Raw genomic sequence first — 15476 nt, forward strand, 5'->3', positions numbered from 1 at the left:
TTTCCCTGACCAAGCCACATCACCCCCTTTCCCAGGGCTTCAGGACCCCAGATTGCTCCTGGCTGGATGGGTGCGGGCCAGCTCCTGCCTGCTGAGTGCACAAGGGTGTGGCAATCTCTGCTGACACAGGGGGCAGAGGGTGCCCATGGCCAGCTCTGCTGGCACAGGGGGGGCAGAGGGTGCCCATGGCCAGCTCTGCTGGCACAGGGGGGGCAGAGGGTGCCCATGGCCAGCTCTGCTGGCACAGCAGGGCAGCAGCCCCAGATATCAGCTGGAGAAGGAATGCAGTTCAGAACGGGATTGGAGCCAGGGAAGGAGTTAGAGGAATAAACCCCAGGCTGATAAACACAATGGAAGTCTTTAACTTGGATTTTGCTGTTGTTTTAAAGATAAGTCTCCCAGTAAGTGAGGTGCCAATTGCTGTCATGATTGTTTCCTCACTCTCCCATGTTCTTCAGCGCCGATCCCACATCCCACCACTGTGCTCCTGCACAAACTCAGGCAGGTGCTTCCACAACCTCTTTCCCTCCACTCCTGCGCTATAGAAGAGCCACGGACAGGTGAAAACCGACAAAGGGTTTAAAAAGCTGCCGTAAAGCCCGGCAAGACCGGGCAGTGACCCGCTCTGCGGGACGGCGGCTGCTCTTTTCCCGTGGGAGCTGTCAGGAGATAAAAGCCGCTGGCTGTACCTGTGCGGGGCCGGCGCTGTGAAATACAATCTGCTCATTAGCTGCCGTGACAAAGAGGTTTCCGCACGCCGGCTGGGCGTGAGGCAGCTCTCAGCTGCCTGCTGAGAGAAGGGCTGCACCGCCACGGCATCAATCACAGCTCCGGCTGGCAGCTCCTCAGGGAGATGGGAGCCAGGCCCGGGCTCCCCAGAGCCGCCTTTGCACCTCCTTCTCCTCCCTGCCCCTGCTGCTTGTCCAATAAGAGGATGGTCTCAGGTGGCAACAGGCACCGAAGCTTTGCAGTGAAATTAGGAAGATGCTCACATCTCTGCTGGGCTTCCCATACTCAGCTGACTCATGAGCTAAGCGACATCTTGTGCCTTTTGGGACATTTTGCAAGAGACGTGGTCCTTGTGTGCCCCTCCAGGTCCTTCACCCATGGAAGGGCAGCTTGAGTGCCCATTCTGGTTGCCAGAATTGCCTGTCCACTCTCCCTCTGAGCTCAAGTGTTTTACTGCCTTGTTATTTTTGAGATAACATTTTCATGTATGGTTGGAGTGCTTTTTCTTGCTGAGTGATTGGAGCAGTCAGCTGTATAATAGTCAGAGAAGCCCTTCAAATAAAGCCTTATGCAGGTACATCAGTCTGCCTGCCTGCACTTAAACCTGTACATGTGTGGGAGTAAGGAGTGCAGGGAAGGAGGGCAGGAGCAGCACTAATATTTGCTCGTCACAGGGCAGTGCCTTTGAAATGCTGATCCAGCATACAGTACCTCTAGGACCATTTCAGGCATGCAACGTACATACTCTATCTCTCTTTCCTTAATATCTCTCTGAAACAGTCCAGAGGGAAGCAATACATTTATTTCACCCCAGGCAGACATGAGATTTCTCTTCAGATTCTTACAGAATGTTAAAGACGTTTTTCAGTGCTCTTCCACGTGGTACTCACCTCTTTTTTATCCATCCTTGGTATTGATTTCTGCTCCTTTAATGTACAATGCTGTAAGGTTATATCTATGCAGAGAAAAAACTTGGGTATATTTCTAGGCAGGACTTGAGGAACACAAACCCCATGGAAAAGCCAAAGCTGGAAACCAGATTTCCATTTCCTGTGGCTCCTCATGGACCTTCCTCTGATGACTCTGGGCAGGGAGATACTGAGTTCAGTAGACACTTAAAGTTCTTTTCTGCATATAAGATTCATATGCAGGATGAGAAAGTCCCAGAGGGATCAAGGGTGAATGGACAGCAGGGGCTGCCTGCTCAGCTGTGGTGGTAGAAGACAATATGATATTGCCTGTGAATTGATGGTGTCCTTGAGAAAGCATCACAGCAGTGCGAAGGGCTGTGCCCAATGGTGCTGTGATCAGATGCTTGGATGCTGCTGGTGATTTTTCACCTCCTTGGCTTTGCCCAAAGGCACTGAGGAGAATTCAATGGGAAAGAACATGACTCTGTCCTGGAGGAGGGAGGACCCTGGGCTCATATCAGGTCTGTCTGACCTGTCCCGAGCACCTCCGCATTAGGGGATGGGTTGGGCGCCCCCAGTTTCCGGGCCCAAGGAGGCAAGGGGCCCTCGGTGAGGTGCCAGGAGCAGGAGCGGGTCCCCGGCCGTGCTCCGCCTGCTGCACGTACTCGCTCCCCGGTGCGCTCATTAGCGGAGCTGCTTTGGCAGGAGGCGCCGCTAATTGCAGCGGAAGGTCCCAGCCGTCCCCGGTCTGTCCCTCCCCCGCCCCTGCGCTCCCCTGGCCAGGGCTGCGGGGGCCGGGTCCTCGCCCAGCTGTGCCCATGCCCATCCCGGCACCAGCGGGGTTCAGCCCTGCTGCTGCACCCGCTCCTCTGCACATCTCTCAGCGTCACCGCGCTGCACACACGCGGAGCCGAGCACCGGGGCAGGAGCACGGCCGCTGCTCCCCGCAGGGACCCTCGGCTCCGGGTCACTGTCTGGGACCGTGTGCCATGCAGGCAGAGGCACGGGCCCAAGTCTGAGAGTGACAAAGGGTGGGGAGAGGGAGCAGGTTCAATGGAGCTTGCACACACACATGGAAGCTGTTCCTGAGGACTGTAAATCTGTGCGCGGGCGTCTGGCACCCCCATCTGCCCTGCACGCTAGAGCACTGACTCTGGTGGGAGTGATGCCTGCAGACAGGGAAGGGGTGAGAGGGGCAAGGGTTGGCAGGAACTGTTGTTAGAGGATGTTTGCTCTGGCCACAGATGGGAGGGGTGAAGTCCCGGGCAGTTCAGGTGTGCACAGGGGAAAAGCTCTCCCATGAGATGTCAAGCTAAAGCATGGTCTGCTGAAGGGCAGAGTGGAAATGGTGCCCTGTGGAAGTCTTCCAGAGAGCCTTGGCACAACTGCCTGGAGCAGGTTTGAGCAGAGCATCCAATCCACTGCCCTGTCCTTTCTATCATGTCTCAGGGACTGAGGCATTGTCTGCTTTCTGCACCCTTTCTCCTTCCAGGAGTTCCAGGTTGTCTCTGAGGATCGTTGTATCCGTGAATGAGGAGACAGATTTAAAGCAGCTAAACTCTGCTTGCTGTCACAGTGGGTTAAGGGGCCTTTCCCTCTTGGTGCACTCTGAAGTGCATATGCATGGACCCTTAAATGTATCAAAGCCCTGCTAGCAGCTCTGGCACCCACCCACTGGAGCTGCAAGACATGTGCAGAGCTGGAGCTGGACTGTTCCTCCTGCACTGGAGTCTGGGGCAGAAACAAAATGCATCTGGGACTGGCAGCAGCAGCTTGGTCTTGGAAGGATGGACACAGCCATGGCTCACATCTCCAGAGGCACCATGCTAGTGCTAAACCTGCCCAGCTTGGTCACAGAGCCAACCCAGGGCTGTGGATGAGATGGGACAGAAAGACCATTCCCAGAGTGGATTGGTGCTCTGGAAGAACAGGAAACAGAAGAATTGCATTTGGTTTCCAAGCCGTCTGATCTGGCAACTCTGCTCCCTTCCTGTAGCCTGCATCGCCTGGACCCTGTTAGGGAGAGGTGATGACAAAAGAGAGATTTGGCTGTTCCTCCATCTGCTCAGATCCCAAGAAGGTGGGGAGGCCACTGGCTGGAGCCAGGCTGTGCTGGGCAGTAGGCAGGGGTCACGTCCTACCAGCACTCTCCTGTTTCCTGGGCAGGCTGTCCCCTCAGTGCCACTGATGCCTGGCAGCAATTCCTGTGGCTGCCACTCCCACTGTTGGAATTTTGCTGCAGACCACTTGCCTGAGGAGGAAGCTGCAGGAAGACATAAGGGCATAAGGCAATGCAGGAAAGAGTGGTGTGAGATGAAGTGTTTGCAGCCGTTAGAGCAGGAAGGAAGAGGATCAGCACAGAGAAAGCAACAGATGCCCAGGCAGAGACGTCAGCAGCTTCAGAGGACTGGTGGTGGGGCACTGCTGGGATGTGGCCTCAGCAAAAGAGGGATTGGTCGGCATCAGCTGACCTTTCATGGGCGGTGGTGTCTGGATCAAAGGTCTGTCCTGCCCAGCAGGGCAGAGCGGAGGGAAGAGGCAAGGGGCCCCTTGGCTGCAGCTTGTGTGCTGCCTCCTCCTCCCCTGCTGGTGCCTCTGGCAGGTCAGTCCACTTGAAGCTCCCTTGTTTGGGGCTAGAAGGAGCCTTGTTCCCCATTCATAGACTGTCCCCGGTGGTGCTCACTCACAGACTCCCCAATACAGCAGCAAATGTTACAGGGACTGCTCAGTTCTCCACAACCTCCACACAAAGAGAGGCACACACAAAACAGCAAACAATGTCTCTGAGGGTGGGGGCATGAGAGCTCATGAAGGCAGCATTAGTGTCTGAAGCTGGTGATTTTGACTTCAGAAAATGTTGTTCCCTTCGGGATGAGGCCCTGCCCCACTCTGCTTGTCACAGGACCTTGCAAAGGGTTTGGCTGAGAAAACCTTGAACTCCCACTTAAGAAGCACATAAAACTCAGGGATAATGTTAAAAGCAGCATTATCCAGCCTTGCTGGAGGAACAAGCAGCTATGGCTTGAACAGGATGTAAGGACCTCCATGGGGAGAAAGCTTTGGATGCTGAGAATCTCTTTAATCTTGTGGAAAAAGCAAGAACAAGAACCACTGGTTGGAAGCTGAAGCCAGATAAATTTAGGACAAAAATAAGGAGTGGGACTGTTAACAGTATGGATATGTAACTGCTGGAACAGGCTCCCTGGGAAGTGGCAGCTTCTCCATCCCTCCAGATCTTCACAACCACAATCACTACTTTTCTGTAGTATGCTTTTGTCAAAAAGAAGCCATCAGGTTCAACCAAGGGATAAAAGAGCAAAGCCCTCTGTCCTGTGGTGTTCAAACCAGCCAGCCCTTACCTCCACACAGGTTGCTTGGACTGTGGAAAAATGCAGACGAAGGTGCAGTACTGGAGCTCTCTGTAACTGGCAGCTGAAACTTGAGTGTGCATAAAGCACAGGGGAAAACTTGGGCGGCTTCAGAAGCAGGAAGAAGCAATGAAAAGTGGAATAGGGTGAGCCGCAGCCAGCTGATGCTGCTGGTGACTTGGGAACATAAAGCCATGCCCTGGCAGCCCCAGCCAGAGGAGGTTGTGCACCACGGGCTCACAGCCTACTCGTTTGAAATTCAGCTGCCTTTGTTGGTTACAGTTCCCAGGAGACTGAAGGGCTATGGCTCTTTTACTCTGATTTTCTGGTTATGGAAACATCTCACACGTGGAGAGCACAGAGCTGAACAAATTCAGGTGGGCAGCAGAGCTGCTTTGCTGCCTCTAGGAGAGAGCGTGGGGATAACTCCTGCCCTTCTCCTGATGGCTCTGCAGACAGGAGGGTCTGGCAAACAGCTTTGCCCCAGGGCCTGCCTAATCAACCTTGTTTCCAAAAGCTGAAGTCTCTAAAACTTCTGCAATGAAGTAAACTGTGCCAAGAGATCAAGTAGGACCCTCTGGGCTTTCCCTCTCTAATGGAAAGCTTGTATGTCTTCACTGGCCCCATGGGGCTCAGAAGGTGAGGCTCCCTGAGCTCTGCACGTCAGCTCACTCAACACAAGCTCCCCTCCTGCCCACAAATCAGGGGTCCCAGACAGGAGACCACCTGAGGCACAGGAAGGCTCTGCCTTCAGGTGCTCCTCACCTGCACTACTGCTTGATGGCTCTGCAAAGTATTTAAACCAAGAAAGATCCCTCAATTCTCATGGGACTAATAACAAACCAGATTCCTCCCTGCTATCCCTCCTCTACTGCTACAGCTGTATTGCTCAGCCCTCACAACTAGAGTCTCCTGTGACTCCAAAAGACAAATCCTTTCTGCAGTTGCACTGGTTGGAGCAACCTGTCTCCTTGGGCCTGGCTGAGGCTGCCCCTGACAGGATGTCCAGCACCACACTGCACGTCTTTGCAAGGGGTATGTGGGCACTGCCAGCCTGGGGAACTTGCTTGCACAGGGTATGCCACATGGCAGTGGGTGCCAGCTGCTGTCAGGGCTGAGGAAGAGGTCACTGGTCAGTGGAAAAGCCACCCTAGTTGCAGCTGGGTTTCATGAGCAATTATTTCCCAAGCTGGTCCCACTTGAACAGGAGCTGGTAGCTGCAGGAGCCCAGCAGCCCTGGGATGGTTTTGGCTGGGCTTCACTCATGCCAGTGGAAGGAGCAGCCCTGGAGCACCAGCCCAGCTAGGGAAAGTGTCTGCCCTCAGCAGGTTTGTTTCAGTCATGCTAGGTGTGTGTGTGTAATTCATCATCCAAGTGCTTGGTGTCACCAGGCCCTGGTAATTTATTGCAAATAACACGATTTGGGCCCCTCACACAAGCGGATTTGTGATGATGCGAAAAGCTGCAGCTGTCCTCAGTGCTTCCCTGCAGTGAGCTGAAGAGCTCAAGTGCCTTGAGGCCAGTGCTGACGACTCCTTTTTCATCCCTGGGTCATTTTTCTGGCCCTCCTTTGAACTCTCTCTGGTACTTTCACATCCTTCTTGAAACTGAGACTTTAGAGCTAGCTTTGCCAGCAAGACGAGCTAAAAGCACTGCTCTCCCCTCACCTCCTGCAGATGTTGGAGGAACACAGTGGTTCCTGCACTGCCCTGGAGGCACTGACTGTGCTGAAATACTGCACACTCACCTTAAATCACTGCTGACTGTCTTACCCATCCCATGGCACCTGCATGGTTTTTCTCAGAAAAGCTGTGTACCCTTAGCTGGGCCAGAGGCTCCATCTTCCCAGCATCACCTGCCGTGCCTGGAGCAGCAGCGGGGCCAGAGCCCCATCCTGCAGAACAGCAGGCGAGGGTCTGAGCCTGCCCTTTCCCTTCCCACAACCCTGCTTCATTTACCACACACCTCCCAGCTCCTGCAGCGGATGAGAGGGGGGCCCACACAGCCTCAGCTCCCTCCCCGGGGCCTGGGGCCCATCCTGTGTGCCGTGCGAGGCCGTGCCCTGCGGGAAAAAGCAGTGTGTGGTGACGTAATTAAGGCTGCATCACTTATGCATGTGTGTAGGGTCTAAGCATTTCCTCTTCCTTGAGCTTCCCCATGCTCCACAGGAGGCTTTAAAATGGGAGAAATACCTCTGGGAAGCTGAGCACCCTCAGCAGTCCCAAAAGGCAGTGTGCCACAAATAGAAACAAAGAGCAGGGGAGAGTTCTGATGTTCTCCAGCTCTCTGTAGAGAGTGGAGGAAGAGCCTGCTCCAGAGACATCACCAGCCTGTGAGCATCAGCTGGAGCTGGTGTGCAGGTCCACAGCACGGCTGTGTGTTGGTCCATGGGTATGTGCGAGGGTGCTCATGCTGCTCCTCATGCTCTGCAACCCAGCCATGATCTGAGCTCCTTTAGAGGGTACCCGTGTCTCTCAGCATGGACAATGAATTCCTCCCTGAATCTCTTTCCTGGAAACATCCATGCCATTATGGCTTGGAGTGCACAAAAAGAGCTCATCCCAATGCAGACATCTGGCACACAACATTTTCACCCCCAACCGCCAAAATTTTGCCAGGCTGCAAGCAGGGGAGCCAGCCTTTCCTGCTCAGGCCCTCTGTGAGTAGGGGGGGCTGTTGTGCTGCTGACTGTCCCCTCTGCCCCCCAGGACTACTGGCTGTCCCTGCTTTACAAGCGCCTCATTGGTCCCAAGGTGCTGGCGATCCACGTGGCCGGTCTGCAGAGGAAACCCCGGCCCGGCAGAGTCATCCGCGACAAGCTCCGGATCTACGCCCACTGCACCAGCTACCACAAGTGAGCGGAGCCAGGAAGGCTCGGGGTCACAGGGTGGGATCAGTGGCACCCACAGGAGGTGGGGGCAACAAGGACACGCTGGTGCAGGTCGGCTTCCCAGGATGCTCACTCGGGTCCTGCTCTGGCCGCTGTCACAGTGAAGGGGAGTGCGGGAATGGCGATGCCTCCGATGAAAGTCGCGGCGAGCCCGGGCCTGGGAACGGGGCCGGTGGGGCCGGTGGGGCCGGGCAGCGGAGATCAAGGGAGTGGATTTCACACGAGGGGCCCCGCTCGCTCGCTCGGGTTACCCGGGCCGCGCTGCCGGGGAGCCTGGCCTGGTTATTGTTTCTCTGATAAGGTCTTTGAAAGCACCTCAGCGAGCCGGGGGGGCGGCCACCTCCTCCGCGGACACAAGTTGCTATTGTAGAGGAGGAGAGACTGTTTCTTTACACAGTCCAGATGCTTTCAACATGCCTCCAGCTCGGTAGGAAACCTTGTCTAGTAACTGACAGGTGCAAAGTGCTTTATAGCCTTTGTTTGGGGCTGCCCGATTAGGCAGGGACAGAGGATCAGTGTCTGGACCTGTCTGTCAGGTGCCTGGGGTGGCGGGGGCAGACGCATAGAGCTCCCCTCCGTTCTCAGCCTCCTCCTTGCAAGGTTTGGGGGGAGGGGGCGGGCGGGGGCCGTCCTGGGACTAACACTCTGTCCTTGGCCACCCCCCCTCTGGACACCGTGGCAGCGTCCTCTTGTGCCGTGTCACTGCTGGCTGAAGAAAGGTGTCACCTCAGAACTAGGCTTCATGAAGGGGCAGCAGGATAGTGAATTTGGATGCCTGCACGAGGCCAGTTCTTACAGAGACCCCCAAGCCCCTTCTTGGAGGCGATGCTCCCTGAGGACATGGCAGTGCAGCCCTCATCTCCCACTCTCCCCTTTGCAGTCACAACTATGTCCGGGGATCCATCACCCTTTACATCATCAACCTGCACCGCTCCCGGAAGAAAATCAAGCTGGCAGGGACGCTGCGGGATAAGATTGTCCACCAGTACCTGCTGCAGCCCTATGGCAAGGACGGGCTCCACTCCAAGTAAGTTTGATGCTGGTGGCTGGGACTGCCACCACTGTCGCGGCCTCAGTGCCACTGCGCTGACCCTCTCCTGCTCCCACAGGTCGGTCCAGCTCAACGGGCAGCCGCTGGCCATGGTGGATGACGGGACCCTCCCCGAGCTGAAGCCTCGCCCCCTGCGGGCCGGCCGCACCCTGGTCATCCCCCCGCTAACTATGAGCTTCTACGTGGTGAAGAATGTGAACGCTCTGGCCTGTCGGTACCGATAGCCTGCGGCCCAGCAGGGACTCGCCAGCCCCGCTCCTGCCCCTGTGCACTGCCCAGGCCACGCTGCCTCCTCGGCAGCCCAGGCAGCCTCGCCGTGGGGCCGTGCTGGGCAGCTCCACGCCGTGCCCTCATCCTCACCCCCAGGATGTCCTCCCCCTTGGGACCATCCTGCCCTGTGACCGCAGAGCTCCACGTGCCCTGGCCACCATCCCGCCAGAGCAGTGCGACAGCCAATTCGCAGGGCCTGCCATCCTCCGTCCTGTGAGCTGCGAGAAGCACCCGGGCCCTGGTGCCCACTGGCTGCAGGGAAGGTTGGGGTGCTGAGCCCCGGTATATCCCGGGACGAACACCCTCCCCGACCCCCTGGTCCTGCTGCCCCTCGGGACGACCCCTGCAGCAGCCGGACCCCCTCCCCAGAGGCGGGCAGTGCTCCGGTGCAGCAAGAGCATGGAAGCAGCTCCCTCTGCTGCCGCCGGGATGCCGCCAGCCGGCCTGGCCCGCCGCGGGATGCACCGGGCGGGGCGGGGCGGGGCAGGGCAGGGGAGGGAGCGCCGGGGGCCGCCCCGGGCGGGCGAGCTCGGGCTCCGCGGCCGGAAATGCTGATAATTAAATTATACATCCCAGAGCGGCGGGCCGAGAGCGTGTCCTGCCCGGGAGAGTGGCGGTGTCGCAGGCAGGAGCAGCTGCGACGCGCCCAGGCGCTACCGGAGGTGTAATAAAGTTGGGCTCTCAACCTCGCCGGCGTCTTCTGTCCGCCGCGGACCGGGCCGGGCCGGGCGGGCGGGAGCGGTGCCGCTGTCACACGGTGCAGCGCCGCGGTCGCACGGTGAGGCGCCGCTGTCACACGGTGCGGTGCCTGGATCACACGGTGCGGTGCCTGAATCACACGGTGCGGTGCCGGGGTCGCACGGTGCCGCTGTCACACGGTGCCGCTGTCACACGGTGCGGTGCGAAGTCACACGGTGCGGTGCCGGGGTCACACGGTGCCGCTGTCACGCGGTGCGGTGCCGGGGTCACACGGTGCGGTGCCAGGGTCACACGGTGCCGCTGTCACACGGTGCGGTGCCGCTCCGGGCCGCCGGGGGCGCTGCGCGCGTGGGCGCGGCGGTCACGCGCGGCGGAGCAGGAAGCGGCGCGGGGCGGGTGGAGCCGCCCGGTGCCGGTGCCGGTGGAGCCGCCCTGTCCCGGTGCCCCGGTGCCGGTGTTCCCCCCGGCCGCGGGCCATGCGCTGCGTCCTGATTGCCAGCACCGCGGCCGAGCTGCTCTTCTACTGGGCCGATGCCGCCTTCCTCCGCCGGCTGCGGTCGTCCCACGCCGGGCAGGTGGGGCGGGACGGGGCGGCGCGGGTGCGGGGAAGGGAGCGCGGGATGCGCGGTCGCGCGTGGGCGCTGACCGGGAGAGTGTGGCACAGGGCCCGGCGCTGGAGGACAGCCTCAACACCCTCTTCGCCCCCCTGATCATTTCCTGCGCCGCGCTGCTGGAGAAGCTCTCCGACACCTATACCTGCTTCGCCACCGAGGGCGGGCGGCAACTCCACGTCCTGCACATGGTAGGATCGGCCCCGGGACCCCTGAGCGGCACCGGGGACCAGGGACCTCTTGACCCCGCTTGACCCCGCTGGCATTTGCAGTTCGGGGACTGCCTGTACATCGCAGTGAACGGCGACGGGACGCAGAGCGAGGACGACCTGCGCCGGACACTCTTCGTGCTGCGGCGCTTGGTGGAGGCTCACTGTGGCCTCGTCACGCTCGACTCGCACCTCATCCGCAAGGAGTGAGCAGGCACAGCCACCGGCGCAGGGTGGCATGTCGGGTTGCTGGGGGGGGCTGCCCTGAGCTGCCTTCATGCAGCACCGGGGGGTGGGAGTGGGTGTCTCCAGCTGGGACCCCCCCCTTTGCAGCAGGACCCCCTGCCTGCTGGGCTGCAGCTGGGTTTTGGTGTGTCCACATCCCACGCGGGGAGCTGGGTTTTGGTGTGTCAGTGTCACGCAGGGAGGGGACAGGCAGCTGTCTGTTTACCCTCTGTGATGCTGTAGGTTGCGGCCGGCTGATTCGGAGCAGCGGGAGCGCGTGTGGAGCCTGCTGCGGGGCCTGCTGGAGACCTACGGCCACCTGCGGGAGGAGGACCAGAGCTTTGCAGTGGAGGTACCAGTGATCTGGGCTGTCGCTCACTGTTCCAGGGAGGGAGGCTGCATGGAGTCCCAGGATGTGGGAAAAGGCAGTAGGCTGGGGAGTTTAGGGCAGCTCCCTGGAGAATGGAAGCTCAGACCTGCCCCTAGGACTGCAAGGCTGGGGCTGAGGAGCCTCCCCTCCTCCTGCACCCCAGGCTGTGGAGCGGCTGATCCATCCTCAGCTGTGTGAGCAGTGCATCGAGTTCCTGGAGCGACAAGTGGTGCAGCACATCAACGCCAGCCCCGAGCGTGGTGGGGATGAAGTGGGCCATGCCTTCCTCCTGGTACACACCAAGCTGCTGGCCTTCTACTCCAGGTGTGCCCAGTCCCACCACCCTCCCCAGGGCAGCCATTTGTCCTCCCAGCTGACCTTGTCCTTCTCTGGCCTGCAGCCGCAACGCCAGCTCCATCCGCCCTGCCGACCTGCTCATCCTCATCCTCCTGGTTCAGGACCTGTACCCCAGCCAGAGTGCTGAGGAGGAGCTTGGCCCACAGGTGCTTCAGAGCAGGACTGGGGGTGCAGCAAGGCAGGGTGCTCCCATCATGGGGTGATGCCTTGACAGCTGGGGCTTAGGGGTTTTTCTCTCTTCTTGAAAGCCCACAGCAGGGAATGTTCTCCCTCAGGGACCCAAGAGAAGTGAGAGCATCCCTGTGAGTGGCCCTGGCTCCCATGGAGCTGCAGAGAAGGACTCAGATGACCAAGTGAGTCCTTGAGATCAGGAGTTGCAGGGTGGGATTGCTGGGAGGGCTGCCTGTATCGTTGCTATCGCTGACCCATTCGTTTTTGCTGGCAGGACACAGATGATCTCTCTGCGCCTGAGGTGTACTACACACCCGAGCCCTCGCCAGGAGGGCACAGTACAGGTGAGTGCCCAGCTGAGCAGCAGCCATGCCCCACACCCCCAGCCCTGCAGAGGCCCCAGGGCTCTGGTGGGGGCTGGAAGGGTGCCCTGCCGTGTTCTCTGCAGGCAGTGAGAGCTGGTCAGAGGGTGCTGAGATGCTGAGCATCGGGGAGGTGGATGCTGCAGACGTCCAGGTGAGCGCAGAGTCCTGCAACACCTCCCAGCTCCACACCTCACCAGCCTGCCCCAGTGCCTTTCGCAGATTCTGGTCCTCATCACTCTCTCTTGCTGTGCTGCAGCTGTGGGTACCCCGTGTCCCCCATGTTGTGCATATTTGTGACAGCTCTGATCTCCTTCTCTGAGGCATTGCTTACAACGAGCTGTCTGCAGAGAGGGAGCGGGGCTGCTTCAGAGCAGTCCAGTGTCTCCCTCTGCTGCCGTTGGGCTTTCTGGGCTGCTTTCCTGATGGATGCTGCAACACCTCACACACCACAAGCAAACACTGCCCTTCGTTGAAGGCATTTGCAACCTTTGTCTTTGCAACAGTCTTCTTCTTCTCTGCCGCTCCTTTGGGGTCCCTGGGCACTTTCCTCACTGCTGATCTTTTGCTTCATGGCCCCTCCAGCTCTTTTGGTTCTGTCTTGCCTGGTTGCAGCTTTCAAGGCAATGCTGAATCCCTACAGAGCCCTCTTGGTGCGAGCTCTCTCATCCCCACAGGGGACTGAGTATCTCCCCTGTCTTCCCAGATGGCAGAGGACTTGCTCCAGACCTTGGGGCCTCTGGTCCCTGAAGCTTCAAACCCCAGAAGGATCTTTCTAGATGCCAGCCTGCGGGAAGGTTACTGCCCCTTGCTGCCACACACCATGCACTGCCTCCCGCTCTGGCCAGGCATCTCCCTTGTGCTGCTGACCAAGGTGAGCTGCCTCTGAGGTGCGGGAAGCTGTGTGGGACTGGGTCCTGCCTGACCCACCTCTCCTTTCCCTGGCAGGGCCCCATGACCCAGGTGGCCATCACCTTGTACCAACTGCTGGATGGTTTCTTGGTGCTGGAGAAGAAGCTGGAAGAGGGACCAGAGGTGGGAGTCGCACGCTCCTACCCATTCCTCGCTGAGCTGCGGCAGCGCATGGACAAATTTGTGAAGAAGCTGAGTGGACAGGACATCCAGGTGGGCGTGGGACATGAGGACCCTGTCCTGTTTTCTCCACAGCCTGACACAGTCCTGTCTCTTTCTAGTTGCAGAACACCTGGTTGGACTTTAAGAACAAGATATTTTCTCGGAGTGAGCCTGGGAGCTCCCTAGAGTGAGTAAGGGGAAGCCAGGCAAAATCTCCAGGACAGGCAGGGACCTTTCCCAGCCTGGGGACCAGCACAGCTGTCCTTGCAGTGCTGGGGTCCATGTCCAAACTCAGCTGTCTGTGTCCCCTGTCTCAGGCTGCTGCAGTCAGTGGCCAACGTGAAGCGGCAGCTCTGCTCCGTGTATCGCCAGCTCTTCCTGACCTCTGCTGGCCACAGCCTGTCCCAAGGGCTGCGGGACCGTGCTCAGAAACTGATGCGGTGAGTGCAGGGGGATGGTCAGCATCTCCAGGGCCTGCCCCACACCCGGCTCTGCTGGGGCTTGTGGGTCCTGGCCTCTCACCGTGCCTCTTCTCGGCAGGGAGAAGCTGCTGGACTGGCGGGACTTCCTGCTGGTGAAGAGCAGGCGCAATATCACCATGGTGTCATACCCATCCCTGCAGCTGGGGACCCAACCTGCCAACGGGGTGTCCCTAAGGGGGTAGCAGACATGGGAGTGGGACCCTGGCACCGGGATCAAGGGGAGGAATGTAGTGGACAAAGGTGGTTTCCTGAGGCTCAGGGGCTGTCCTGGAAGGGCACCAAAGTTGTTGGACACCCTTAACCCATCCCACGTACCTGGAGGACTTCCCTGGGCTGGTGCACTTCATCTATGTGGACCGCACGGCCGGACAAATGATGGCACCATCACTCAGTGTGACAGAGAAGTCCAGCTCAGAGCTGGGCAAGGGACCCCTGGCCGCCTTCATCAAGAAAAAGGTACTGCTCATGGGGTAGGTGTGGGACAGGAACCGCAGAAGAGGGTGGAAATCGGAGGGGTTTCTGCTCAGGCTTCAGGTGTCCCTTGTCCCCCAGGTCTGGTCCCTGATCACACTGGCCCGTCGATACCTGCAGAAGGGCTATACAACACTGATGCTGCAGGATGGCGACTACTGCTGCTCCTACTTCCTCTGGTTTGAGAATGAGATGGTATGTGGGCCCAGGAAGGGGCTGAGCCCTCTTTCCCTGGGCCAGGGAGCAGGGCTGTAGGCCTAGCCAGCTCTGACTGCTCGGTGGTCCCATCCCAGCTCCTGCCCTCTGCTGTCATTTCTCCCCAGGGCTACAAGCTGGAGGTGATGGAGATACCGGTCCTATCTGATGATTCTGCTCCCATTGGGATGCTTGCAGGGGACTACTACAGGTGAGCAGTTGCCAGCCCTGTGGTTTGGCACCAGGGCTCAAAGGTGTGATGGCACATGGGTCCCTGTGGGTGATGCCAGGATACCAGTGGTGTCACTGGACTTGCACCAGCCCATGTCCCAGCCTGGTGCCATGGTTTTGCTGTGTCTTTGCAAAGTGCTTTACAGAGAGAAGGTCGTTGGAGAGGGGTTGCCTGTGTGCACTGTACCTGCCAAGCCCCTGTCTTCTCTTCCACAGGAAGTTGCTGCGTTATTACAGCAAGAACCACCAGGCAGAGGTAGTGAAGTGCTATGAGCTGCTGACCTTGCACCTGGGCATCATCCCCTCCGAGCTGGTGGTGCAGCAGGCCTACGACTTGGCCCGGCGCCTCTGGGAGCCATCCCGCATCCCTCTGCTCTGAGCTGCCTCGAGCCGCCTTGGGGCTGGGATTAAAGTGGGTGTGTGGGTGCTCCCAGAGCCTGGGTTGCTTTCTCAGTGTGTGTGTGCCATGCCATGGATTGTGCCTATAGGCAGGGACAGGCAAGCTTCTCATCCTTCAGCCTGGCCAGGGCCGGCACTGTCCCTTTTCCTGCTCCCCATGCTTTTCACTGCCATCCAGCAGCCTCTGGGGACAGACAGAGAGTGGGGCCAAGAGGTTGCTGGCAAATCACTGTCTTGCTGAAAAGTGCATTTCCAGAGCAGGATTTATAATGTTAGCTTGGCACTGCTGCCAGGCTTTGGCCAGAGATCAAGATAATGTAGCCAAACCTGAGTGGAGCAATGGTCTAAGGTGCATCCCCCTTCCCCCTCACCCCCAAATATGGGGTGCAGGGCCCTCAGAG

The 15476-nt window shown here is 58.8% G+C and overlaps 2 protein-coding genes across 2 annotated transcripts in view; both read left to right on the plus strand.

Moving 5' to 3' along the window:
• Window positions 1-9623, plus strand: part of HPSE2 (heparanase 2 (inactive)) — a 104546-nt gene extending 94923 nt beyond the window's left edge. Inside the window, exons 10-12 of the mRNA XM_066554910.1 lie at window positions 7717-7862; window positions 8779-8925; window positions 9008-9623. Of these exons, the coding sequence (XP_066411007.1) occupies window positions 7717-7862; window positions 8779-8925; window positions 9008-9173 (459 nt within the window). The 3' untranslated portion in view covers window positions 9174-9623. The remainder of the gene's footprint in view (window positions 1-7716; window positions 7863-8778; window positions 8926-9007) is intronic.
• A 692-nt stretch (window positions 9624-10315) lies between these two features.
• Window positions 10316-15111, plus strand: HPS1 (HPS1 biogenesis of lysosomal organelles complex 3 subunit 1). The gene is made up of 18 exons (XM_066554816.1): window positions 10316-10493; window positions 10583-10720; window positions 10802-10944; window positions 11207-11315; window positions 11497-11657; window positions 11734-11836; window positions 11939-12043; window positions 12136-12205; window positions 12310-12377; window positions 12930-13097; window positions 13172-13348; window positions 13417-13484; window positions 13615-13737; window positions 13838-13902; window positions 14090-14235; window positions 14332-14445; window positions 14574-14656; window positions 14893-15111. The coding sequence occupies exons 1-18, from the start codon at window positions 10395-10397 to the stop codon at window positions 15053-15055; spliced, it is 2103 nt and encodes a 700-aa protein (XP_066410913.1). The 5' UTR covers window positions 10316-10394; the 3' UTR covers window positions 15056-15111.
• The last annotated feature ends 365 nt before the right edge of the window (window positions 15112-15476 follow it).

The sequence above is a fragment of the Molothrus aeneus genome, chromosome 8 (assembly GCF_037042795.1).
Source record: "Molothrus aeneus isolate 106 chromosome 8, BPBGC_Maene_1.0, whole genome shotgun sequence".
In the NCBI taxonomy this organism is placed as follows: Eukaryota; Metazoa; Chordata; class Aves; order Passeriformes; family Icteridae; genus Molothrus; species Molothrus aeneus.